This window comes from Lepus europaeus, chromosome 5, assembly GCF_033115175.1.
Source record: "Lepus europaeus isolate LE1 chromosome 5, mLepTim1.pri, whole genome shotgun sequence".
Classification (NCBI taxonomy): Eukaryota; Metazoa; Chordata; class Mammalia; order Lagomorpha; family Leporidae; genus Lepus; species Lepus europaeus.
Window position 1 is genome coordinate 120,862,798 of NC_084831.1, and position 23,090 is coordinate 120,885,887.

General features: G+C 60.5%; 3 protein-coding genes across 6 annotated transcripts; 2 read left to right on the forward strand and 1 right to left on the reverse strand.

Moving 5' to 3' along the window:
* Window positions 1-4,151: 4,151 nt before the first annotated feature.
* FDPS (farnesyl diphosphate synthase) lies at window positions 4,152-13,876 on the forward strand. Of its 2 annotated transcripts, XM_062192433.1 has the most exons (11): window positions 4,172-4,260; window positions 4,998-5,213; window positions 5,290-5,452; window positions 6,546-6,686; window positions 11,570-11,650; window positions 11,754-11,876; window positions 12,170-12,258; window positions 12,349-12,421; window positions 12,999-13,076; window positions 13,174-13,308; window positions 13,620-13,876. In XM_062192433.1, the coding sequence occupies exons 2-11, from the start codon at window positions 5,035-5,037 to the stop codon at window positions 13,818-13,820; spliced, it is 1,263 nt and encodes a 420-aa protein (XP_062048417.1). In that variant the 5' UTR covers window positions 4,172-4,260; window positions 4,998-5,034; the 3' UTR covers window positions 13,821-13,876. The 2 variants fall into 2 exon arrangements, with proteins under 2 accessions (XP_062048418.1, XP_062048417.1); XM_062192434.1 differs by lacking the exon at window positions 4,998-5,213 and having other exon boundaries at window positions 4,152-4,260.
* A 101-nt stretch (window positions 13,877-13,977) lies between these two features.
* Window positions 13,978-14,942, reverse strand: LOC133759208 (putative uncharacterized protein RUSC1-AS1). Its single transcript, XM_062190154.1, has 2 exons — window positions 14,847-14,942; window positions 13,978-14,619 (listed from the first exon to the last, which is right to left on the reverse strand). The coding sequence occupies exons 1-2, from the start codon at window positions 14,940-14,942 to the stop codon at window positions 13,978-13,980; spliced, it is 738 nt and encodes a 245-aa protein (XP_062046138.1).
* RUSC1 (RUN and SH3 domain containing 1) lies at window positions 14,092-23,090 on the forward strand. Of its 3 annotated transcripts, XM_062192436.1 has the most exons (11): window positions 14,092-14,179; window positions 14,877-16,329; window positions 16,595-17,005; window positions 17,988-18,086; window positions 18,230-18,306; window positions 18,415-18,589; window positions 18,666-18,771; window positions 18,920-18,966; window positions 19,458-20,007; window positions 20,517-20,645; window positions 21,844-23,090. In XM_062192436.1, the coding sequence occupies exons 2-11, from the start codon at window positions 14,961-14,963 to the stop codon at window positions 22,010-22,012; spliced, it is 3,132 nt and encodes a 1,043-aa protein (XP_062048420.1). In that variant the 5' UTR covers window positions 14,092-14,179; window positions 14,877-14,960; the 3' UTR covers window positions 22,013-23,090. The 3 variants fall into 3 exon arrangements, with proteins under 3 accessions (XP_062048420.1, XP_062048419.1, XP_062048421.1); XM_062192435.1 differs by lacking the exon at window positions 14,092-14,179 and having other exon boundaries at window positions 14,868-16,329; XM_062192437.1 differs by lacking the exons at window positions 14,092-14,179; window positions 14,877-16,329; window positions 16,595-17,005 and adding an exon at window positions 17,674-17,775 and having other exon boundaries at window positions 21,844-23,039.

Consider the following 23,090-nt stretch of genomic DNA (forward strand, 5'->3'; position numbering starts at 1 on the left):
GCCATAGCAGAGAGGTGGCCTGGAAGAGGGGCAACCGGGATAGAATCCAGCAACCCGGCTGGGACTAGAACCCGGTGTGCTGGTGCCGCAGGCAGAGGATTAGCCTATTGAGCCACGGTGAACAATATATGTATTTTATGTATTGAACAAATATATGTATTTTAAATATTTATGGAAGGCATTGGACCTTCTGGTAAATGTTTTCTTAAGTTGTTATCTAATGGTTGAAACTGTTTGCCAAGTTTTCATGTGATATTGCTATTGTCAGTAAGTGATCTGGGACTTGCTCCCTCATTTCTCTATTCTAAGCCCAACTTGTTCTCTCATTTCTCTATTCTCTTCGAGGTAGGAAACTAATTCTATTATGAAGGGATCTCTAAGATGCAAAATTTGATTTTAGATCTTACAAAAAGATGGCTAACATTTTTCTGTAATAACATAGCCAAAATAAGAGCTTAAATTATAATTTCATAACTAAATTTACTTCACCATCAGCAAAGTAAACAGTAGATAGAAAAAATCTCCCTTTCAAAAAAGTAAGTTTTAAATAAGAACATAACTTTCCTCATGGGCATTGTCTACCTCAGAAAAACTACTGCAAAACATGCCTGTGACTATAGACTTGTAGTTCAGGCCACCGAAGATTAGAGATGGAACCTAAGCACCCCCTTGACTTGCATCCTCTGGTCTGCTTTAACAAAAACAAGAAAAAAAAAAAAACTAGGCATCAAAAACAATGGGTGGCAGGCCTATTACAGGCAGCTCTGTACAGTGATCTGCCCTCAAGGAGACCCAACAGGCCAGTCCACTACAGTGGCTATCAATGTGGTAAGCCTGGGCTTCAGCAGAGGTCAGCTTGTGAAGAGCCCTGGCAGCTCTGCCAAGAGTTGGATCACTGGAAATGGACCTGCCCTGGAGTCAAAGAATGCCCAGGTCAGAGCCACAGATCTTGTAGGCTCTAGGCTGAAAAACTTCACTCGGCGCGGCTTCCAAAGTAACCACCGCTGCAGAGGGGCTGACAAAGTAGGGTCAACACTGCAGGCAGAACTGTAAATTTCCTGTTAAAGATGCCACCTGCCTTTACCTGGCCAGCTCCCTCCCAGGCCAGCTAGGTAATGGAAGTCAAGAGGGTGCCTTCCCAAGGAGGTTTGCACCTCTCTTGGGATGTACCCCATGTTAAAAAAATAAATAGGTCTGGGCCTCATAGCGGCCAAAGCCTTAAAGCCCCTTCTGTCAGTTTCTATTTGGCTTAGACAGCATCTTTCTGTCCTTTGTTATAGACCCTGACTAGAAAACAAGGGTTAGCATGATTCAGTTGATGGTCCTGCGATCTCAGCCCTTAGATGAACAGGCCGTTGAAATGGACAGAAGGGAACCATGATTGGTCCCCATAGTTACCAGTAGAAGGGGGGAATATGAGACCTGAGCCTGAATCAAGGTATAACTATTTTTTTTTTTTTTACAGGCAGAGTGGACAGTGAGAGAGAGACAGAGAGAAAGGTCTTCCTTTTGCCGTTGGTTCACCCTCCAATGGCCGCCGCGGTAGCGCCAGGTGCTTCTCCTGGTCTCCCATGGGGTGCAGGGCCCAAGCACTTGGGCCATCCTCCACTGCACTCCCTGGCCACAGCAGAGAGCTGGCCTGGAAGCGGGGCAACCGGGACAGAATCGGTGCCCCGACCGGGATTAGAACCTGGTGTGCCGGCGCCGCAAGGCGGAGGATTAGCCTAGTGAGCCGCGGCGCCGGCCAAGGTATAACTATTTTAAATTAAGCCTCCATCTCGTAACTTGGGCCTGACCAGGCCCTGAACCCTAAGGCAGAAGTAAATAAATGAGCTCACCTTGCAATAAAATCTCCTAGCAATAGCCGATTAACAGATAACGGAGAAATACCTAGAGTCCCTGGTGTCTTCTCAGGGCAGACAAGGTGATTGATAGCTACCCGAGACCCTGCAGATTGGCACGTGCACCCCAGCAGCTCGGACCCTATGCTTCGGCCAATCAATTCAAAAGGCATCAACCCCAAAGCCATCCAGGCAGCTTTAGCAAATTGTCTCATCCCATGGGAAATTTGAAAGAGCTCCCCGTTTCTCTCAGGTGCAGAGAGCGTTGAGGAGGCACAGCAGGATGGGGTGAGGGCAGGAAGTAAAAAGAGGTTGGCATTGACTTGGCTGTGGTAGGGAAGGGAGCAAGGCTGGACAGCAGAGCCTGGCCCTGTCACAGGGTGGTGGTGTAACGCCCAGTTCAGTCGTCCCCAAAGACCACCAAGGAGCCGATACTGCAGTAAAGCACGCGAGAGTTTTATTGCAGGTCCGGGCCTGGTCTCTCAATGAACACCGACGCAGCAGGTCTGAATTGAGAGACCCGACCCTTCAGTTAACAGGGTTTTTATAGGGTTTTGAGAGACATTCTATACATCATGGTACCATTTAGCAAATCATCTCATCCCGCGGGAAATTCAAAGGACATCTCCTAGAATTGATTAGTGCATCCAGTGGCGGGAACGGACCTACTAAAGGTGGTTGGATGGCTTTGGGGTTGATGCCTTTTGAATTGATTGGCCGAAGCATAGGGTCCGAGCTGCTGGGGTGCACGTGCCGAACTGCAGGGTCTCGGGTAGCTATCAGTCACCTTGTCTGCCCTGAGAAGACACCTGGGACTCTAGGTATTTCTCTGTTATCTGTTAATCAGCTGTTGCTAGGAGATTTTATTGCAAGGTGAGTTCATTTCTTTACTCCTGGCTTAGGGTTCAGGGCCTGGTCAGGCCCAAGTTACAAGATGGAGGCCTAATTTATTTTATTTTATTTATTTATTTTTATTTTATTTTTTTATTTTTGACAGGCAGAGTGGACAGTGAGAGAGAGAGACAGAGAAAGGTCCTCCTTTTGCCGTTGGTTCGCGCTGATCCGAAGGCAGGAGCCAGGTGCCTCTCCTGGTCTCCCACGGGGTACAGGGCCCAAGCACGTGGGCCATCCTCCACTGCACTCCCTGGCCACAGCAGAGAGCTGGCCTGGAAGAGGGGCAACCGGGACAGGATCGGCGCCCCGACCGGGACTAGAACCCGGTGTGCTGGCGCCGCAAGGCGGAGGATTAGCCTAGTGAGCCGCGGCGCCGGCCATGGAGGCCTAATTTAAAATAGTTATACCTTGATTCAGGCTCAGGTCTCACAGATGGACCAAGCCCCTGCACCCATGTGGGAGACCTGGAAGAAGCTCCTGGCTCCTGGCTTTGGCCTGGCCCAGCCCCTGTTCTTTTTATTTATTTATTTATTTTTATTTTATTTTATTTTTTGACAGGCAGAGTGGACAGTGAGAGAGAGAGACAGAGAGAAAGGTCTTCCTTTTGCCGTTGATTCACCCTCCAATGGCCACCGCTGCTGGCGCGCTGCTGGTTGAGGGGCCTCGTTATAGTCTCATTTATAGTTATAAAATTCAGCATTTTATATTCATTGCCTCTTGATTTTGTCCTGATGCAACTGGTGAAGAAAGCCAAGAAATCAATTGGACCGAGGGTCACAGCTATTAAATGATTTCCCTGAGTTGGAGAACTAATTAATGTCAAAGTTGACCCTTTTTGTAAAAAAATTTATTTATTTGAAAGGCAAAGCTACAAAGGAAGAGGCAGAGAGAGAGAGAGAGAGAGAATCTTCCAACCGCTGGTTCACTCCCCAGATGGCCTCAATGGCAGGAGCTGGGCCCATCAGGAGCCAGGAGCTTCTTCCAGGTCTCCCGCACGGGTACAGGGGCCCAAGGACTTGGGCCATCTTCCGCTGCTTTCCCAGGCCATAGCAGGGAGCTGGAGCGGAGGCTTTGCCGCCAAGCCGACCCCCGGTTATACCAACCTGCCACGCCGCTGTGCAGGAATATAACGAAAATGGGAGCCGAGAGTAAGGTGACAGCCAGGAAGCAGGCGGGGGCGTGGGCAGCTGGGTCGCCGCCAGCACTCCCACCGCCCCCGCCCGTCCGCTGGGCTGACAGCGCCTGCACAGCCCTTTCATTGGTCGTCCGCCGCAGGACCCATGCTCATACGAGGGCAAGCACCCAATCAGCGCTGCTCGTCTCCGCCCAGCCGGCCCACGCTAGATCGCGCTGTTTCTGTCCTCCCGTGGCACGCCGGGAGTTGTAGTCTAATGTCGCATCTCTGCCGGCGAAGGAGGGGGATTCGAAACTACTCCACCCAGAGGGCTGAGCGCGGAGCGTGTTCGGCTTTTAGGAGTAAGCCGCCAACAATCTGGATCAAGCAAGAACCAGCATCCAGGAACAGGTGAGAGAGGTCGCGTGCTGGGACAGGAGGCGGAGGTCCGAGACCCGGCCTTACTTCTCTAGGGATGCTGTGGGGCACGGGAAGCCCAGCCTGTTGTGCTGGGGTCGGTGGCTCAGCTGGCCTGCCCTCTGTCTGTGCGGAAACTCCCGAACTTCGCCCATGTGTTTTCCTGACACTGCCCACCATGTCCGGACCTGGGTTTACTCCTGCTGCGAGCCCTCCCCGCCCGCCCAGAGTTGCTCCGAGGCCATCTGCTCAAGTCCCAGCGCCTCCTGCGAGGCTTGGGATGCCCGGTCCCCGCGCTCCACCGCTTGTGTCCGCAGCACCCGTGGGGCGTAACTTAGAGCCTGGGCACCCCGCTTCATCGTCTGTCTAGGAAGAGCTAGCTTCTAGATTTGGCAGTGCTTCTGCCCAGCTACTCTCTTAGCTCCTAGACCCCCCAGTTTGGCTTCTGTGTGATTTAGGGATCCTCTTAACCCGTAATCCTGGGGTGCCGCGCTCTGCACCCACTCCAGCCTTGTGCACGCAGCCTTTGATTCTAACCTTACTCCTAAGTGGCCATCTGTTGGGCCCCAGTCACCAGCCCTACTTTTTGTTCCCTGAAATATCCTTTCTTTAGTTATTCCCAAGTTTTGCCCCAAGGGGGCGGGGCATTGTGGGCCAGGAGGTTTAAAAGGTTGGTGGGGGTCATCCAGGAGCTGCGACCAAGCAGCTGCCTTCGGTGCTTGCCCCTGCAGGGAGTGCTCGGTGCCCCCACCCCATGCCACTCCCACGATGCCCTTGTCCCGCTGGCTGAGATCTGTGGGGCTCCTCCTGCTGCCAGCTCCCTGCTGGGTGCCCCGGGAGAGGTTGCTGGGTTCCCTACGGAGGCCCTCTCTGGTGCACGGGTACCCGGTCCTGGGGGCCTGGCACAGTGCCCGATGCTGGTGCCAAGCGAGGACAGAGGAGCCCCGGTGAGTGTGGTTGGGGTGAGGGGTCTTGGGGAGGGGAGCACCGGTCGGGTCTCTGACTCGTTCTTCCCTTCTTCAGAGCACTTTGCTCCTCTCTCATCATGAACGGAGACCAGAAGCCAGATGCTTACGCCCAAGAGAAGCAGGACTTCATTCAGCACTTCTCGCAGATCGTCAGGGTGCTGACCGAGGAGGAGATGGGGCACCCGGAGACGGGCGACGCTATTGCCCGGCTTAAGGAGGTGAGGGAGTTGGACTGGAGCACGTGAGCCACTGGGCACCCTGCCCTTGTGTGTGGGCTGCAGCTGTGGCTTTTGGTTCTGGACAGAGAAAGGAAAAGGCTTTTTAGGGGTGCTTTGGGCAGGGCTGTTTGGGGTGCCAGTTTCAACCTGACTTCTGGCTGTGGGAGGGGATGGGCCACCCACACCACTCTGCGTGGGACCGGGTAAGGCTGTGGTTCAGTGTCCTGGAGTCGGAAGGGGGCAGCCACAGGAGGAAGGCGGGCTGGGGGGTCCTGTCTCCCCTAACCTGGAATTCCCCCCCCCCCCAGGGTGATTGCTATGATGCTGAAGTTGCCTAATCGTTTGCTTTTGTTCCTTTGGAGTGTCTAGTAAAATTCTTTCTCTAAGCGTTGTCTGTCTCATCTCTGAGGGGACCTGAGGGAAGGCGGGGAGGGCTCTGTCAGTGTGGCGATGGGAATTGAAGGGGACGTCGGCTCCGGTGGAGAGCAGAAGGCAAAGTGAGAGACCCAAGCATTGGGCAAGGCGATACAGCCAGAGTGTGCCTGGGCATGAGGGGACCCGGCCGCTGTGCCCATGACTTGGGGCAAGGAGCAGGGGAGCAGCTCCCTGGAGGAAGAGGTGGGGTTAGGGAGGAGAGAGTTAGGTGGGGAATGGATCCCCAACCTGGGTCCCCTCCAACGCCTCCTCTGGCCAACTTTGGGGGCCTTGTCTTTCCTAGGGAGGGAGGCTTTCACTGCAGGTGGGCTGAACTCTGGGTAGCAGGTGTAAGGCAGGGTGGTGAAGGGGAGGTCCAGGGAGGTGGGGTGGGTCAGAGACCTGAGAAGGAGGCCTGAGCAAAATGCGTGCTGAGCTTCTCCTGAGTTCGAACCCTGTTTGGGGTTGGGGAGCAGCATTTAATCCACTATGGAGCCTGGGCACTGGCTGTCTCCAGGACTTCAGGGAAAGAGCCAAGGGAATAGCAATCCCAGGGGCTCCCTGGAGGAGGCGCCGGGGAGGCTACAGGTAGGGGGCACTGGAGAATGGGTGAAAGCAGGGAGAACCTCAGTTGGTGTCGTGTGGACTCTGACGCCCTGTCCCTCCCCCTCGTTGCCAGGTCCTGGAGTACAATGCCATTGGCGGCAAGTACAACCGGGGTTTGACGGTGCTGGTGGCCTTCCGGGAGCTGGTGGAGCCACGGAAGCAGGACGCTGAGAGTCTCCAGCGGGCCCTGACCGTGGGCTGGTGTGTGGAACTGGTGAGAGGGGCTTCTGAGAGGAGGGGCGCAGGGGCCTCGTGTCTGTGCTTCTGTGCCTCTCGTGTGCTGGTGCCAGTTTTACATAGGGGATTACTCCCGGGGTTCACAAGCGGGGCACCCTCCTTGGTCATCAGCTGTATACATAAGTGCAGGTAGAGGGGAGCCTGGCCTCCAGACCTGCCAGAGAGGCCTCAGCTCTGTCCTCGGAGCAGGAGGATGCCAGGCATTTGGGGAGTGAACCACTGGGGAGTTCTGCCTGTCTCAAAAAATCTATATGTACATGTAAAAGCTGTTGGTTCACTCCCCAAACGGCTGTAACAGTCAAGGCTGGGCCTGGCCAAAGCCAGGAGCTAGGAACTCCATCCAGGGCTCCTGTGTGTGCTACAGGCACTTACATACTTGAGCCGTTATCCGCTGCTTCCTAGGCACATTAGCAGGAAGCTCGATCAGAAGCTGAGTAGCCAGCGCTCAAAGCAGCACTCTGATAAGGGATCTGAGTGTCTCACGCAGCGCCTCATCCTGTATGCCGTGATGCCCTCCCCAGTGGCGTTCTTCTGCCAGACTGTTCTAGAGCAGAGATTAAGAATTGGTAGCCCTTGGCCGGTGCTGCGGCTCACTAGGCTAATCCTCTGCCTGCTGCGCCGGCACCCCTGGTTCTAGTCCCGGTTGGGGTGCCAGATTCTGTCCCGGTTGCTCCTTTTCCAGTCCAGCTCTCTGCTGTGGCTCGGGAGTGCAGTGGAGGATGGCCCAAGTGCTTGGGCCCTGCACCCCATGGGAGACCAGGAGGAAGCACCTGGCTCCTGGCTTCAGATCGCCGCAGCACCCCGGCCACAATGCACTGGCCGTAGCGGCTACTTGGGGGGTGAACCAACGGAAAAAGGAAGACTTTTCTCTCTGTCTCTCTCACTGTCTAACTCTGCCTGTCAAAAAAATAAAATAAAAGAATTGGTAGCCCATTGGTAGCTTTTGAAAATGTTTTAAAATTAAATCCCTTGGGGCTGGTGTTGTATAGGCTAAGCCTCCACCTGTGATACTGGCATCCCTCATGGGCGCCGGTTCAAGTTCCAGCTGCTCTACCTCCGATCCAGCTCTCTGCTATGGCCTGGGAGAGCAGTAGAAGATGGCCCAAGTGCTTGGGTCACTGCGCCCACATGGGAGACCCGGAAGAAGCTCCTGGCTCCTGGTTTCAGATCGGCCCAGCTCCGGCTGTTGCAGCCATTTGGGGAGCTAACCAGTGGGTGGAAAACCTTTTTCTCTCTCTCGCTCTGTCTATAACTGCCTCTCAAATAAATGAATAAAATTTTAAAAAATAAAGTCCCCTAAATTTCACAAAGAAGAGATTTTGGGGCTGTTGTGTGGCACATCAGGTTAGGCCACCGCCTGCGACACCAGCATCCCATATGAGCGCTGGTTCAAGTCCTGGCTGCTCCACTTCCAACGCAGTGTCCTGCTGGTGCGCCTGGGAAAGCAGTGGGCGATGGCCCAACTGCTTGGGCCCCTGCCACGCACGTGGGAGACCTGGATGGAGCTCCTGGCTTCTGGCTTTGGCCTGGTGCAGCTCCCATTGTTCATGGCCATTTGGGGAGTGACAGCAGGTGGGGGATCTCGCTTTCTGTCTTTTTCTTTCTCTGTCTGTAACCCTGCCTTTCCAGTAAATCATTCTTTAAAAAGGAAAAGAAGTTTCACTTACAAACCTAGGTTTCTGGCCTCCCCCGGGGCAGTGCAGGATCCGCGCCGCATTCTGGGTCAAGGCCGCCTGCCCAGGGCAGGCGCGCTCATCCCAGGCGTGCTCCTTGGCGTCTGCCTCTGCTCCACGCACTCCGCACTCTCCTTGTCTTGGAAGCTGTAGTTTGCTGGCCCTGCATAAAGGCTTCCCGAGCCGCGGGGGCCTGGGTTTCTGGCGGGGGTGCCAGGCCTGAGGTGGGCGGAAGTGAATCCGGGAAGGGTGGGTACTCGGGACTGGTGAGCGGTGGATGCTGCTGGCCTCCTGGCCCGAGGGGAGGAGCAGCTGGCTTGGAGCACGTGCCAAGCTCTGTCAGCCACGCTGCGTTCTTGGCATGGGGAGAGCCTCGGGGGCTCTCATCTGGAGCTTGTGAGTGATGTGGGCTGGAGACTAGGGCTTGGCCCCCAGGGAGGTAGCAAGACGAGGGCTCTGGATGACGGAGATATGCCTCTCGAGATCCACCAGGCTGAGGAGCCCATAAACTTGGAGATGACCGGCCAGGAGAGCAGGGCAGGAGGGGCGGGGCGGGGCGAGGAGCAGAGCTGGGGCCCGGGGCCATACCTGGCTGCTGCCTGTGTACCCTGAGGGCTGCTGGACATGGCTGTGATGCCATCGCTTCCCGTGCGCCCCAGCAGCCGTCCGCTGTGCTTTCTACACGGGTAATGCTAGGGTTTCTGCTTCTGCCCTCATTTCCCTCTTCCTCTTCTGCATTTACCGCCTGAGTAACCACAGCACCGGCTGCACAGCCAGGCTGTTTCATGGCGATATCACAGCATGTGGCTTATATTCCACTTTCTCCCCAGGTTCCTCTATCGCTATTGTTTTAAGCATCCAGGATCCAGTACAGGGTGGTGCATTGCATTTCGTAGTCTTTCTCCATTTTCTTTTTAAAGATTTATTTATTTAAGGGCTGGTGTTGTAGCATCATAGGTAATGCTTGCCGCCTGTGATGCCAGCATCCCAGGGCGCCAGTTCCTGTCCTGGCTGCTCCACTTCCAGTCCAGCTCCCTGCTAATGGCCTGAGAAAAGCAGTGAAAGATGGCCCAGGTGCTTGGGCCCCTGCACCCATGTGGGAGACCCAGATGAAGTTCATGGTTCCTGGCTTCATGTGGCTCAGCCCTGGCCATTGTGGCCGTCTCGGGGATGAACCTTTATGGAAGATTTCTCTGTCTCTCCGTACCTCTGACTTTCAAATAAATAAATACATCTTTTAAAAAGTAAATTTATTTATTTGGAAGGCAGAGTGACAGAAAGAGAGGGAAAGACAGAGGTCTTCTGTCTGCTTTTTCACTCCCCAAAATGGCTGCAATGGGCATGGCTGGGCCAGGCAGAAGCCAGGAGCCAGGGGCTTCATCTGGGTCTCCTACATGGGTGCAGGGGCCCATGCACTTGGGTCATATTTTTGCTTTCCCAGGTGCACTAGGGGGGAGTTGGATTGGAAACAGAGCATCTGGGACTCAAACTGGCACTCCAGTATGGGGTGCTGGCATTGTAAGTGGTAGCTTACCCACTGGGCCACAACACTGGCCCCTTTCTCTGGTCTTTAATCCAGAACATTCCCTCTGCCAGTCACCTCCAGGCCAGGTGTTTGGTGTGGATGGATCTGATGATTTCCTGGTGGAGACAGTTGGGCCACACGGTGTAGAACACATGCCCCCGTGGTGATGCAGGGGGTCTCCCCTCCCCTCCCCTGTAGCACATCCCGGAGAGATGCGGCCCCTCAATGCTGAGGGCCTGCCCCTGAGGCTCCCGACTGTCCCACCCGCGAGGTCTCTGGCACTGGCACTCATAGTTCTCTTTCGCAGCCCCTCCCCCAGAGAATAGCACGTGCAGGGGGTTCCCCATCACTGCTGGGGCCCTGGAGGTTGAGGGGGCCCCGGGTGGGCTCTCTCAGATGCTGTCTCTGGTCGAGTGGTGGTGGCTGACGCTGCATTGTGGTCACCCGTGGGCGGGCGGCTCTTGGGGAGCATGCCACTCCAGCGTAAGTGAAACCTGTGCCTCCAAATCTCGAAGGCCCTCGCTGCCCCCCTGGGGTGAGGTCAGGTAAAGGCGCATGTGGACACCTCCTTCCCCGAGGACCTGGCCCAGGACAGTAGTAGGGGTGGCAGTGGCCCTCTCCACACGGCGTGCACCTGCTTGCTCAGGAACACGGACCCACCAGAGACACAGTCAGGAGGGGGTGAGGTCCTGGGGCCGGCGCTGTGGCGTTGTGGGCTAAGCGGCCACCTGCGATGCTGGCGTCAAGTCCTGGCTGTCCGCTTCCAAACTGGCTCCCTGCTAATGCACCTGGGAAAGCAGTGGAAGATGACCCAAGTGCTTGGGCCCCTGCACCCATGTGAGAAACCCGGATGAAGCTCATGGTCCCTGGCTTCTGCCTGGCCCAGCCCTGGCCATTGCAGCTGTTTGGGGAGTGACCAGCAGATGGAAGCCCTCTCTCTCTGTGTAACTGTGTCTGATCTCTATGTCTTTCCCGATCTCTATGTAACTGTGCCTCTCATATAAATACATCTTAAACAAATCCGGTCTGGAAAAGCTGCTTAAGGAGCGTGTCCCTGGGCTGCGGGACGTGTCCTGTGGTTGTGAGTGGCCTTCTGCTCTCATTTCCTTTCTTTGTGAGACAGCAGCGAGGCCCTCCCTCCCCGGGGGCGGGTGGGGAAGCCACCAGGTTAGGGTCCCTTTGGAAGAGTTCAGAGATGTTTCAGACCCGGGAGGCAGATTTCAGTGCCCTGATTAGACCCGCCCCTCTCACTGAGTTCCTGTAGGGAAGGCTGTCCTGGTCCGAGGCCTGGAAGCACAGCCACAGGGGTCCCATCAGGGAGCCTCCTTTTGTTAAGTCACTTAGCATGAACTTAGCCAGAAGCAACCTTTACGCCTTCTCTCAAGGCAGAGTGCGTCTCAGGGCGCTTTAATCTCCCTAGGCTGGGTAGAGATCTATTGTCTCTTACCTGGGCAGCAAGGTGTGTAGCCAACTGCGTAGGTAGGGAGGCTGAGCCAAAGAGGCCATGAGACTTTTCCAGAGCCCATAGTGCAGACGTCACCAGCTGTGCCCCGCCCCGCCACACCCCTTTTCTGTCTCACAGCAGCTTTGTCCCTCCTGGAAGGAACACTCTGGAACATTCCAGGGAGCCCTCGGGGCTTACACCTCTCTTGGTTTTCCTAGCTGCAGGCTTTCTTCCTGGTGTCAGATGACATCATGGATTCATCCCTCACCCGCCGGGGGCAGCCCTGCTGGTATCAGAAGGTAATGCGGGCCCGCGGGGCTGGAGGCGGCGGGTGCTGGCCAAGGCGGGTGCCAGATTGGCGGGTGCCAGAGATCGCGAGCTCATTTCCTCTGCCCCTCCCAGCCAGGCATAGGTTTGGACGCCGTCAACGACGCCCTGCTTCTGGAAGCATGCATCTACCGGCTGCTCAAGTTCTACTGTCGGGAGCAGCCCTACTACCTCAACCTCATCGAGCTCTTCCTACAGGTGTGTCTGGGCCAGGGCTGCCCTGGTGGTCTCGGCCTCCGAAGGACATTCCCAGCCGCAGGCACAGGAGATCCTTAGGTGGCTTTCCTGGAAGGGAGACTCGAGGGAGTTGGGAGAGGCGAGCAGGGTTTCTGTGGCCCCGTGAGACTGGAAGAAGGGGCTGGGGTGGATAGGTGCTTGAGGGACTCCCCACCCCGCGGCCTGATTCTGCCCACTTGTCACCTGCCCTGGGACCTGGGACTTCCCCAAACCTGGAGGAAGCCTGGCTCATGGGCCATCTTTGTCTTCCTTAGAGTTCTTACCAGACTGAGATTGGGCAAACCCTGGACCTCATCACAGCGCCCCAGGGCAGCGTGGACCTTGGCAGATACACTGAAAAGAGGTGGGAGCCAGTGGCACCCATTGTGGACGCGGAGGGGGGGCTCAGGGTGGGCACCGTCCTTCTGAAGAGGTCATCTCGTCCCCTCCGCAGGTACAAATCCATCGTCAAGTACAAGACAGCCTTCTATTCCTTCTACCTCCCTGTGGCCGCGGCCATGTACATGGTGAGCGCGCCTCCTCGCCCTCTCCTGGCGTGCCGGTGGGGCTCTCGGCCAGGGTGACTTGGACAACCTGCAGCCTCCACCAAATGACTGGGCCACCTTGAGAAAGTCACTTAGCCTCTGCCTCCTCCACCGTGCTGTGGGACAAGAGCCCTGGCTCACAGGCCTGTGCTGATAACCAGGGCGAGGCGTGGCCCGAAGCAGGGGAACAGGGCAGGAGTGGGGGGGGGGAACCATTCAGTCACGTGGGAGAAGGCCGGGTCCCAGAAGGCCTTGCTTCTCCAAGTGCTCTTCACCCAGGAGGAAGTTGGAGGTGACACAAAGATGAAGAACAAGATGGGACCCGAGTGATGTGGGAGCTGGGAATTGTGAGGGGAGAGCGAGTCTGAGCGCCTTCAGAACGGGTTCTCCCAGGAGTGGCGGGGAAGTTGGGCTGTCAGTCAGGACTTCCGGGTCAGGGAGGCTGAGGACGTCTGAAGGAGGTGATCTGAGGGCCGCAGGAGCACCAGAGCCCGTGGAGGAAGCGGCCAGGGAGCCGGAGCGTCTTGGGGGTCGGCTCCTTAGGCTCTTCCCTTTCCAGGCAGGCATTGACGGGGAGAAGGAACACGCTAATGCCAAGAAGATCCTGCTGGAGATGGGGGAGTTCTTTCAGATTCAGGTAGGAAGGCCAGAGGCAGTGGCGGGGGTCCGGCACCAGCTTCCTCCTGCCCTCTGCCCCCGGAGCCGCCTCATTCCTCCCTGCCTGCCCCCGCCAGGATGATTACCTCGACCTCTTTGGGGACCCCAGTGTGACCGGCAAGATTGGCACCGACATCCAGGACAACAAGTGCAGCTGGCTGGTGGTCCAGTGTCTGCAGCGGGCCACCCCGGAACAGCGTCAGATCCTGCAGGTGCCCGGGAGAGGGCCAGGGCAGCCGGGAGCGAGTCTCACCCTGGGGAGTGGGGCTCAGCCCTGGGGGCCATCCGGCAGGGTCTGCAGGTGGTCTCTCACAGGCTGCCAGTGTCCACTGGGAGCTGCTCCTTGCACAGTGTGGCTCCAAAGTGGTGAAATTCGAGGGCAGAGGAAGCTGAAGCCCCAGGCAGTATCTGAACGTTTGGGCTGGGGCAGGGGGCAGGAGTGGGTGTTCTGGAATCCGAATGAAGGGCGTGGAGAGCTGGAGGTTGTGGGTAGGTAAGGCTGAGCGCAGTCTTTTCCCCCCAGGAAAATTACGGGCAGAAGGAGGCCGAGAAGGTGGCCCGGGTGAAGGCACTGTACGAGGAGCTGGATCTGCCGGCCGTGTTCTCGCAGTACGAGGAGGACAGCTACGGCCACCTCATGGGTCTCATCGAGCAGTACGCCGCGCCCCTGCCCGCGTCCATCTTCCTGGGGCTAGCGCGCAAGATATACAAGCGGAAAAAGTGACCCGGAGGCCGCGAGGGAGGGGAGAGGAGGCTCTCAATAAATTATTGTGTAACCTTGTGGTTCTGTGCGTGCTCTTGTCACCGGGGCCCCGGCTGTGTCCGGGCCGGGCGGGGCGGGGCGGGGGCGAGGCGGCTGCACGGAGAGCTGCAGGCTGGCTCTAGGTGGGTGACACAGGCAAGACGTCAGGCGCGGGGAGGCGGGGCTGGGCTACACCACGCCCATGCGCGGAGGGGTGCGGCTGCGCAGCGGAGCGGGTTGGCCCAGCGCCCCTCCCCTCCCCTCGGCTCTGTGCCCCGCCGGGCGGGGACGGTGGGAGCCGCTGACCAGCCCAGGGCCGGAGCGGTTCCAGGAGGACCCTGGTGAGGAGGGCTCGGCACGTGGGATCGGCCGGGGCAGGCGGGGTGGGGCAGGCCAGCGAGAGTATTAGTGAATGGCGCAGGGGTGGTGGGTGGTGGTTAGATGATGGAGATGAGCGAGAGAATGGACAGGCGACCTCGGTAGCGAGCCGGCTAAGGGCGTACGGAGGCTGCAGGCTGGAGCCGGTGCGGGGCAGCCTGCGGATGCAGAGTTGACGTCCTGAGGCTTCTCTGTCCTCCCCCTCCAGCCCCCGCCCCTTTCCTGCATTAACAGGGCTTGCCCTGATCCCCCTCCGGCCCCTCCCCCCCACTGCTTTTAAGACCTTTCGGGCGGGGTCTCCCTTGGCCCCTTCCTCTGAGGGAGGTGTAGGCTGGAGGGCAGCGTCAGATTGCTGCAGGAAGGGCCCGGGGATCCATTCTGGGCGGCATCCTCTTCCAAGCCCCTGCACCCCCACAGAGATCGCGGATCCGGAGCCGCATTCTGACCCTCCCGCTCCTTTCCTGGGGCGGGGTGTGTGTGTGTGGGGGGGAGCTTGTACATTCGACTCCACCTGCAAACACTGCAGTGGAAACTAAAGGCCAGTCGATGGCGATTTGCATCTTATTTCAATATCTTCCAAAGCAGCCAGAGTCAGTCACCTCCGTGTCCTTCCCCGGCCCTTGCCCTCACTGGCTGGGTCTCGCCACCCCTGGCTTCTAGGTCTGCATCCTGCGGTTGCCAGGTAGGTGGATGTGAGAGGCCGGATCCTCCCGGTTCAGAGGCCATCGCGTCGCCGCCGGCACCATGCTGTCCCCTCAGAGGGCTCTACTCTGCAACCTCAACCACATCCACCTCCAGCACGTCTCCCTAGGCCTGCACTTGTCCCGCCGCCCAGAGCTGCGCGAGGGGCCCCTGAGCACGCCCCCTCCCCCGGGAGACACTGGGGGCAAGGAGAGCAGGGGCCCCTGCAGCGGGACCCTGGTGGATGCCAATTCCAACAGCCCAGCCGTGCCCTGCCGATGCTGCCAGGAACACGGGCCAGCAGCCTTAGAAAACCGACAGGATCCGTCGCAGGAGGAGGAGGGGGTGGCCTCTCCCTCGGACCCGGGCTGCTCCTCCTCTCTCAGCTCCTGCTCTGACCTGAGCCCGGACGAGTCGCCCGTCTCCGTCTACTTGCGCGACCTCCCTCGCGCCGAGGATGGCCACCCGCAGCCCAGCATCGTGCCCCCGGGGCAGGGCTCCCCACTTGCTGCAGCAGGCCCTGGGCCCTGCTCCCCGGACAGCTTCTGCTGCTCCCCCGACTCCTGCTCAGGCGCCTCCTCCCCACCCGGCCCTGACCTGGACTCCAACTGCAACGCCCTGACCGCCGGCCAGGACCTCGCTTCCCCGAGTCTGGAGGACGAGGAGGAGAGTGGGGAGCAGGACCTTCCCACCTCTGAGCTCTCGGAGGCGGAAGATGGGAAAATCGATGCTGGGAAAACGGAGCCCAGTTGGAAAATCAACCCCATTTGGAAAATTGACACAGAGAACGCCGAAGCTGGATGGAACGTCCCCGACAACAATAACTCTGGTTGGAAAACCAACGGAAATACTAACTCACGCTGGAAAACGGAACCTGGGAAATTCGACTCTTGTTGGAAAACCACCACAGGACTAGCTGATTCCGGCTCGCAAACAGAAGCAGGGAAAATTGATGGGGGATGGAGAAGTGACGTCAGCGAGGAGCCGGCGCCCCACCGGACAATCACGTCCTTCCACGAGCTGGCCCAGAAGCGCAAGCGGGGCTCGGGGCTGCCCCCGCTGCCGCAGGCCAAGAAAGATCGCAGCGACTGGCTCATAGTTTTCTCTCCGGACACCGAGCTCCCCCCCGCCGGCTCGCTGGGCGGCACCTCGGCGGCTCCGCGGGAGGTCACCACCTTCAAGGAACTCCGGTCCCGAAGCCGGGCCCCGCCCCCGCCCGTGCCCCCACGAGACCCCCCAGCTGGCTGGGCCTTGGTGCCGCCTCGGCCCCCACCCCCGCCCGTCCCTCCCCGGAGGAAGAAGAACCGGCTCGGGCTACAACCCATCGCGGAGGGGCAGCCCGAGGAGGGCAGGGCGGCCAGCCCCGCGGCTGGCGAGGAGGCCCCAGCCGCGAAGGAGCCGGAGGAGCCCGGCGCGCAGAGCGGCCTCGAGGGTAAGAGGCCGCAGGAACCGGAGAGAGGAGGGCCGGGCTTCGGCCTCGCCCACTCCTCCCCAGCTTCCAGCCCCGCCCCTGTCTCCACTCTGTGTCACTCCCCGCCCCCTCCACCAGGGAGCACTCCGGGAAAGGGAAACCGGGCGGGCCCTCGGGCTACGGGACTAACTCTCTGCTCCCTCTTTCTCCCGCCCCTCTTTGCCTGGCTGCCGGCCCCGCTGCCCTCCCTCCCCTCTGCGCCTGGCCCCGCCAATCCTGCCTGCAGCCGGTCCCCTCCTACTCCCCCGGCCCCTGGTTTTCCGGCTCTCTGCCGACGGGCGCCCCCTGTTGGCGGGTGAGGGCGCGGGCGCAGCTGGGTCCCTGCTCCTGGCGCCCCTGGCCGGGCGGCCGGGCGCCGGGCTGCGGTTGCTGGGGGCGCCGAGCCCCCCGGAGGAGCAGCTGCTGCCCGTCCGCCTGTCCCCGGTGGGAGCCTACTCGCCCCCGGCGCGGGGGGCCCTACCCTGCCTGGCCAGCCCTGAGCTGGCACTGCTGCTGTCCCCGCTCTTCCCCAGAAGTAGCACCTTCCCCGCCGCGGCTCCCCCGCCCCGCCAGGTACCCGCCCCCCCGCTGCCACCGCCACCTCGTCCGCCGAAGGCCCCTCGCTGGACCAGGAGCCCGCCGCCTCCGCCCAGGCTACGTAAGACGGTGGCGGGCGAGCCACGCCGCAGGAGGGGCCGCCCCGCCCACCCACAGCCCGTCCCACCCGCGCCGGACCTCAGTCCGGTCTTTGCTCCTGGGTTTCCCGGCTTGGTCCCACTCTCCAGCTTGGGCATTCCGGCCAGTTCGCTGGTCCTGGGCCGTGGGGCCCCGCGCGGAGGCGCGGCGGGGGTCGCTGCTCTTCCCGCTGCCGTGGCCCGGCGCCCCCCCTCCAGGCCTGCCCTGAGCAAAGTGGACACGGCTTGCCCGACCTCCAAGCCCACTTTAGGGCGCGTCCCACACATGGCTAGGGACCAGGAGTCGCGCCCCCGGCGGAGTTCTTCCCGCGCAATTCGGGCCGGACCCCCCCTCCCCGGCCCCATCCCTTGCTGGGGGAGGGCGGAGGGCGGAAGGCGAAGCGCCCGGGGGAGCTCATTGGTCCAGGAGGCTCTGGCCACGCCCTCCCCGCGAGCCCGCCCCACGTGGGGCGAAGGGGGGCTGGACTCGGGGATGCTGGCGTGGGCCCGGGTTTCCCCTTTCCGGCGCCTTCCAGCCCACCCCCACCCGTGGGTCTCCCCTTCCCCCGCCCCGCCTCCCTGTCGCGTCTGTCTGTCTTTCCATTGGTTCGGGCTGCCCACGTGCTCCCCGGGCGCGGGGCGGAGCCGGGCCCGGGCGGCTCGCTCCGGGCCTTCCCCGGGGTTCGGGCCCCGGGCGGGCAGGCGGGAGGCGAGCGCGGTTCTCCTGCCGCACCGGGGCTTCAGGGTTCAGGAGGTGGGGAAGCGGGGATCGGGGGCCGGGGCCGGGTGGCGAGCGCCGGGACGCGGGGGGCACTTCGCCTCGGAGGCCCCCGCGCTCCCCCGTCTGCTCCAGACCCTTCAGGGGCTGGAGCGCTGCCGACCCCGCGGGAGATCACCTGTGCAGGAGCCCAGAGCCCTCGGGTGACCTTTGGTAAGTGTCCCCGCGTCCTTCTTCCCTTACCCCAGTCCGTAGTTCCTGGTCATTCGCCGGTGTTCCCCGGGCCCAGCGGCTGTGGATGGCAGAAGCCCGGAGCGGGACCGGCCAGCTGCAGGAGCAGAAGAAAGGTAGGGCACCCCGACTGCGCACCCCTGCTTCTCAGCGAGCCGCGCCTCCCGGAGCCCCGCCCTCGGGCTGTCAGGGCCCTTGGCGCGTGGCGGGGAAGAGACAGGGGGCTTCGATGCGTCTTCTGCCCCCCGCCCCGTCGCAGGTCTCCTGATAGCCGTCAGCGCCTCGGTGGACAAGATCATCTCGCACTTCGGGGCGGCCCGGAACTTGGTTCAGAAGGTGAAGGTGGCGGGGGAGCCTGTTGGGGGCGCGGAGCAGGGGCGCAGGGACACTGGGCGGGAGGTGGCTGCAGTGTCTCGGGCCCCTTCCGCATTGCGCCGCCTGCAGGCCCAGCTGGGGGACAGCCGGCTCAGCCCGGACGTGGGGCACCTGGTGCTGACCACCCTCTGCCCGGCGCTCCATGCCCTGGTGGCGGACGGCCTGAAGCCTTTCCGAAAGGACCTCATCACCGGGCAGCGCAGGAGCAGCCCCTGGAGCGTGGTGGAGGCCTCGGTGAAGCCAGGTGAGCGGCCGGGGCCAGAGTCCGGGCTGAGGCTGAGGGCGGGGCGGCGCCTCGCTGACCGCGCCCTGGTCCGCAGGCTGCAGCACCCGGGCCCTGGGAACCCTGTACAACCAGGTCAGCCGTCTGGCGCCGCTGAGCAGCAGTCGAAGCCGCTTCCATGCCTTCATCCTCGGCCTCCTCAAGTGAGTGTGGCCTTTCCCCACTGCCCCTTCGAGGACCTGAGGCCCGCAGGGGCATCGCGCGGGGGACCCCGGTGGGGGGGGGCGGCCCTGCCTCCTGGGGAGGACCAGCCCCTCCTCCCTGACCTCCCTCCCCTCCTCTGCTCTCCAGCACTAAGCAGTTGGAGCTGTGGTTTTCCAGTCTGCAGGAAGATGCAGGTAGGGGCTGGGGATGGGAGAGGGTGGGTTGCTGGGCCGGGAAGGGGCAGGGCGGGGCGGGCAGGGAGGAAGGAAGGGATCTCTTCCACTGCTTCCCCGGGCCTTGTTGGTGTCCTGCTGAGTTCCAGGTGCCTCCGCCAGCAGCCTCTGCCCCGGGGCCCTGTGGCTGCCCTCTCACCCTGGGCCACCCCTCGGCCCCACTCAGCAGCTCATGCCTCCCGTGGGCCCTTCCCCAGTGAGGGTCCACTTGCGTCCAAGCTCCCACGAGTGTGTCCTCCCCATGTCGTGCGTGCTCCGTGGGCCTCCTTTCTGCCCCTTCACTCCTCCTTGGTTATCTGTCACCACCTGCTCGCTCCCTAGGCCATGGGTGCCCAGAGCCAGAGATATGGCCGCCCTGTCTTCCAACAGGAGGGCGGCGGCCCAGAGGGTGTTTGGTGGGCTGATGGGGGAAGGGCGCACCCCCGGGCTGATGCTGGCCCGCTCTCTTCCAGGCCTGTTGTCCCTGCTGTACCTGCCCACTGGATTCTTCTCCCTGGCCCGGGCTGGCTGCCCGTCCCTGTCCACAGAGCTGCTGCTGCTGCTGCAGCCGCTGTCGGTGCTCACCTTCCACCTGGACCTGCTCTTTGAGCACCACCACCACCTGCCCCTGGGCCCGTCTCAGGCCCCCGCCCCGCCAGGCCCACCCCCAGCCCTGCAGCAGACTGTGCAGGCCGTGCTGCACTGGGGGGGGCGGCTGGCCCAGACTCTTCGGGGGGCTTCCGGGGAGGCTGCTGCTGATGCCTCGGCTCCTCCAAGTTCCCCCACCGCGGGCAGCTGGTGGGAACAGCTGACCCAGGCCTCCCGGGTCTATGCCTCCGGGGGTACCGAGGGCTTCCCTCTGCCCCGGTGGGGACCCAGGCGTCATGGAGCTGCAGCAGAGAGTGCGCACGAGAGACCCCTGCCCACAGAGGAAGCGGTACCAGGCAGAGGCGTGTGGCTTGGGAGGCTGTTTGGAGTGCCTGGAGGCTCCGCAGAAACTGAGAGTGGAGCCCTGAAGTCCAGGTATGGGGGTACCTGCTCCCTCTGTGACCCTCTGACCCAGTGAGGTCCTGTGGGCCTCCCTGAAAACCTGGAGGTTGGCCATCTGGTTCTCTGTAGCCTCTGGCTAAAAGCCTTAGCTTCTTCAATGGTTACATTGTACAGGTTTGTAAAGAACCTGGCTGAGGTTCTGGACTTTACCCTCTGATCTTTTTACTATGCGCCCTGTAGATTAAGAACACGTTTGCCTTGGGTACTGTCTGAGCCTGGGACCTCACTGGTCCCGTACAGACCCTGCTGGTTCTGCAGGTCCCTTCTGCCTTTTGGCGTTGGAGACCTTTGCCGCCCTCTCCCCAATCACCCCAAAGGTGGCGGTGTCTCAGCTGCCACCCCGCCCTTAGCAGTGACCGGCTTCCTGCCGCTCCTGACCGGCACGCAGGCCCCGCAACCGCCCCCTCCCCGCAAGTCCCTGGGCTCCTGGGTCGTGTTCCTGGAGGCGGGGTGGCCTCCATGAGCTGTGCCCCTCCCTGCAGGAGGCCGTCCAGCTGGCTGCCCCCGGCTGTGAGTGTGTTGGCCCTGGTGAAGCGGGGGGCCCCTCCTGAGACGCCCGCTTCTCCCGAGGAGCCCGAGGCGCCGGTGCCCAGCCTGGCGCAGGCCCACAGGTGAGGACGGGCACGATGCAGCGGGAGGCGGCCTGACAGTCTGGGCTTTACAGGCAGACAGCCTGGGTTTGCGTAGCATCTCTGCAGCCCTGGTTTCTTTGCAGTGCTTGGGTCGTAGTTGCTAGGAAGGCCGCACCTGGCACGCAGCAGGCAGGCGAGCGAGCGCAGACGCGTGGCGCACCCGTCACTAGAGGCACCCGTCACTAGAGGCGTCCCAGCTGGCCCTGGGGCTACTTCGGGTCTTGATGTTTCCCTGGTTCACCGACACTTTCCAAGTATTGTGTCTGGCGGGGCGGGGGAATACAGAGGTCAAGGCGCTCACGGTCTGGTGGAGACACAGCGGATAAATGAGCAGTTAGCATTTGTGTATAGTAAAGACTACGAAAGGAAGCCGGAGTCCTCTGGGGCCATGTGCATGGGCTGAGGCCTGGGGCCCTCCCGCCCAGTGATGGCAGAGGGGTGTCCGTCTGGCAAAGGAATGGGAGGCCCACGCATGCTGAGTGAGAAGCTGTGGGTACACAGGGGCTGCGGCCGGAGTGGAGGACGCCGACGGTTGTGCTGGTGCGGCGGCAGGTGTCACTGGGCCAGCTGCGGAGCCCTGGGGGAGTCCGAGCCAGGGAACGGCGGGCTTGCTTGTGTTTCCCAGCGATCTGAATGCTGTGTGGATGCAGCTGGGGGAGGCAGGCCGAGAGGTTCCTGGAGACCAGTTAGGTTATAGCTGGGGACGGAGAGAGCGTGGGTATAGAGGCCTGAGCCAGGCTGGCTGGTGCGGCAGAGGTGGAGAGTGGACGAGGCAGTCGGCGATGCAAACAGAGCGCCTTTTGGTGATGGCGGTGGCGGTGACCCCTGGGTTTCTGTCAGCAACAACTGGGCAGAAAGCGGTGCCCTTCACCACTGCAGGGGACGGAGGGACCAGTTTGCAGGTTCAGATGAGCCACTTAGTTTGTGTATGTTGAACTGGAAGCGTCAGGGAGAAGCACGAGCGGCGTCAAATACGCAGGTCAAGAGTGCGTGTGGCGCCCGGGAGAGGGTTAGGCCCAGCATCAGCGAGTCCGCGGACGGTCCCTGAGTCGCCTCCAGAGCCCGGTCCATGCTCACCGAGCTGAACCAGCAGGCGCGCTCTGTGAAGGGGCGGGCGGTGAGGCCTGGGGGCACCTGCACCTCCTTGCATCTCAGCATCTTCCTCTGGTCCCCACAGGACGGTTCGGGCTCTGTGTGACCACACCGCTGCGGGGCCTGACCAGCTGAGCTTCCGGCGTGGGGAAGTGCTGCGTGTCATCACGACGGTGGACGAGGACTGGCTGCGCTGTGGGCGGGACGGCTCGGAGGGGCTGGTGCCTGTTGGGTATACCTCCCTTGTCCTGTAGCCCAGGGCGCGCCCCCTGCCTGCACGTTTCCCTCCTGTCATCTGGGAATGGAATGGCCTGTGAACACTAATCCACGACCACCAACCACCCCAGAAGCCTCTTCCCTGTCTGCAAGATGACAGTTGTTCCCACACGCACTTCTGCTAAAAATATTTAAAATATTTAAAATAAACTTTCCGTCTTCCGTCCCATGCCCATCTGTAAGGTGAAATCTGCTTTTCTTCCAAATATATAACAAGGAATTCCCCTCCATGAACCCCCTCCTCTTTCCCACCTGCATATGGGAGCGGCCCCCTCTCTGCTTCAGGGCCGTCTGTGGGCCGCCCTCTGCTGCCTTCCTCCCGCAGTGGACTGTGCCAGTGTAGTACGCGCCCGGCCCCTGAGCCCAAAGGGCCGCTGGCCTCCTTCCTGTGTATGGCATCTTCCCCACACTCCCCCTCATGTCGCCTGTATTTATGACCTACTCCCGCTGTATGAGGTGCTTAAGCCTGGACACCCCTGGCGGGTGGGCCTGTGGTGGTGTTCTGCCCCTTCCCTTTGTTCCAATAAAGTGTGGGAGTTGAGTGCGTGTCCCTGTGGCTTTTGGCACTCTGGCTTGGGGGACTTCCTAATTAATCTGGATCCAGTTCTTAATGTTCTCTGAGGGAAGGGGCAGGTGCCCTGCTTGCTGTCTGAATCTCACAAGTGCTGCTCCACGCTAAGATTTTAGTGCTGTGTTAAGACTGATAGAACCCTGGACAAATATGGGACCCGGGATGGGGGCAGGAGGAGGAACACTCAGCCCCTGAATTGTGCTTACTCGATTCATTTTCTGAGATTGAAGGAAAGGATTAAAGAATTCCAAGAAGTGACATTTCATTACTCCTACTCTGGTGATGTAATTCTAAGTGAGCAAAATAACTTGCCATCCACTACTTGACGGGTGAGTTTCCTTTCAATCTTTTGAGTAGCAGAGATGCTCTACGGGCTGGGCATGGCAACAAAGGAGTTTCCAGACCGCAGAATCCAAAGCCAGAACGAATCAGCAGCAGGCAAGTCAGGGAGGCTGAGAACTACAAAGTGACGCAGGGCAAAACTC

Bases quoted from the DNA above. Each gene is read 5' to 3' on its own strand.
- RUSC1 (XM_062192436.1), top strand. From the start codon at position 14,961: ATGCTGTCCCCTCAGAGGGCTCTACTCTGCAACCTCAACCACATCCAC. The intron at 18,772-18,919 runs GTGAGTGTGGCC...TCTGCTCTCCAG, and splicing joins TTCATCCTCGGCCTCCTCAA to CACTAAGCAGTTGGAGCTGT. The intron at 20,008-20,516 runs GTATGGGGGTAC...CCCTCCCTGCAG, and splicing joins AGTGGAGCCCTGAAGTCCAG to GAGGCCGTCCAGCTGGCTGC.
- FDPS (XM_062192433.1), top strand. From the start codon at position 5,035: ATGCCCTTGTCCCGCTGGCTGAGATCTGTGGGGCTCCTCCTGCTGCCA. The intron at 6,687-11,569 runs GTGAGAGGGGCT...TGGTTTTCCTAG, and splicing joins TGGGCTGGTGTGTGGAACTG to CTGCAGGCTTTCTTCCTGGT. The intron at 12,422-12,998 runs GTGAGCGCGCCT...TTCCCTTTCCAG, and splicing joins TGGCCGCGGCCATGTACATG to GCAGGCATTGACGGGGAGAA.
- LOC133759208 (XM_062190154.1), bottom strand. From the start codon at position 14,942: ATGGCCTCTGAACCGGGAGGATCCGGCCTCTCACATCCACCTACCTGG. The intron at 14,620-14,846 runs GTGAGGGCAAGG...GTGGGGGTGCAG, and splicing joins GGGGTGGCGAGACCCAGCCA to GGGCTTGGAAGAGGATGCCG.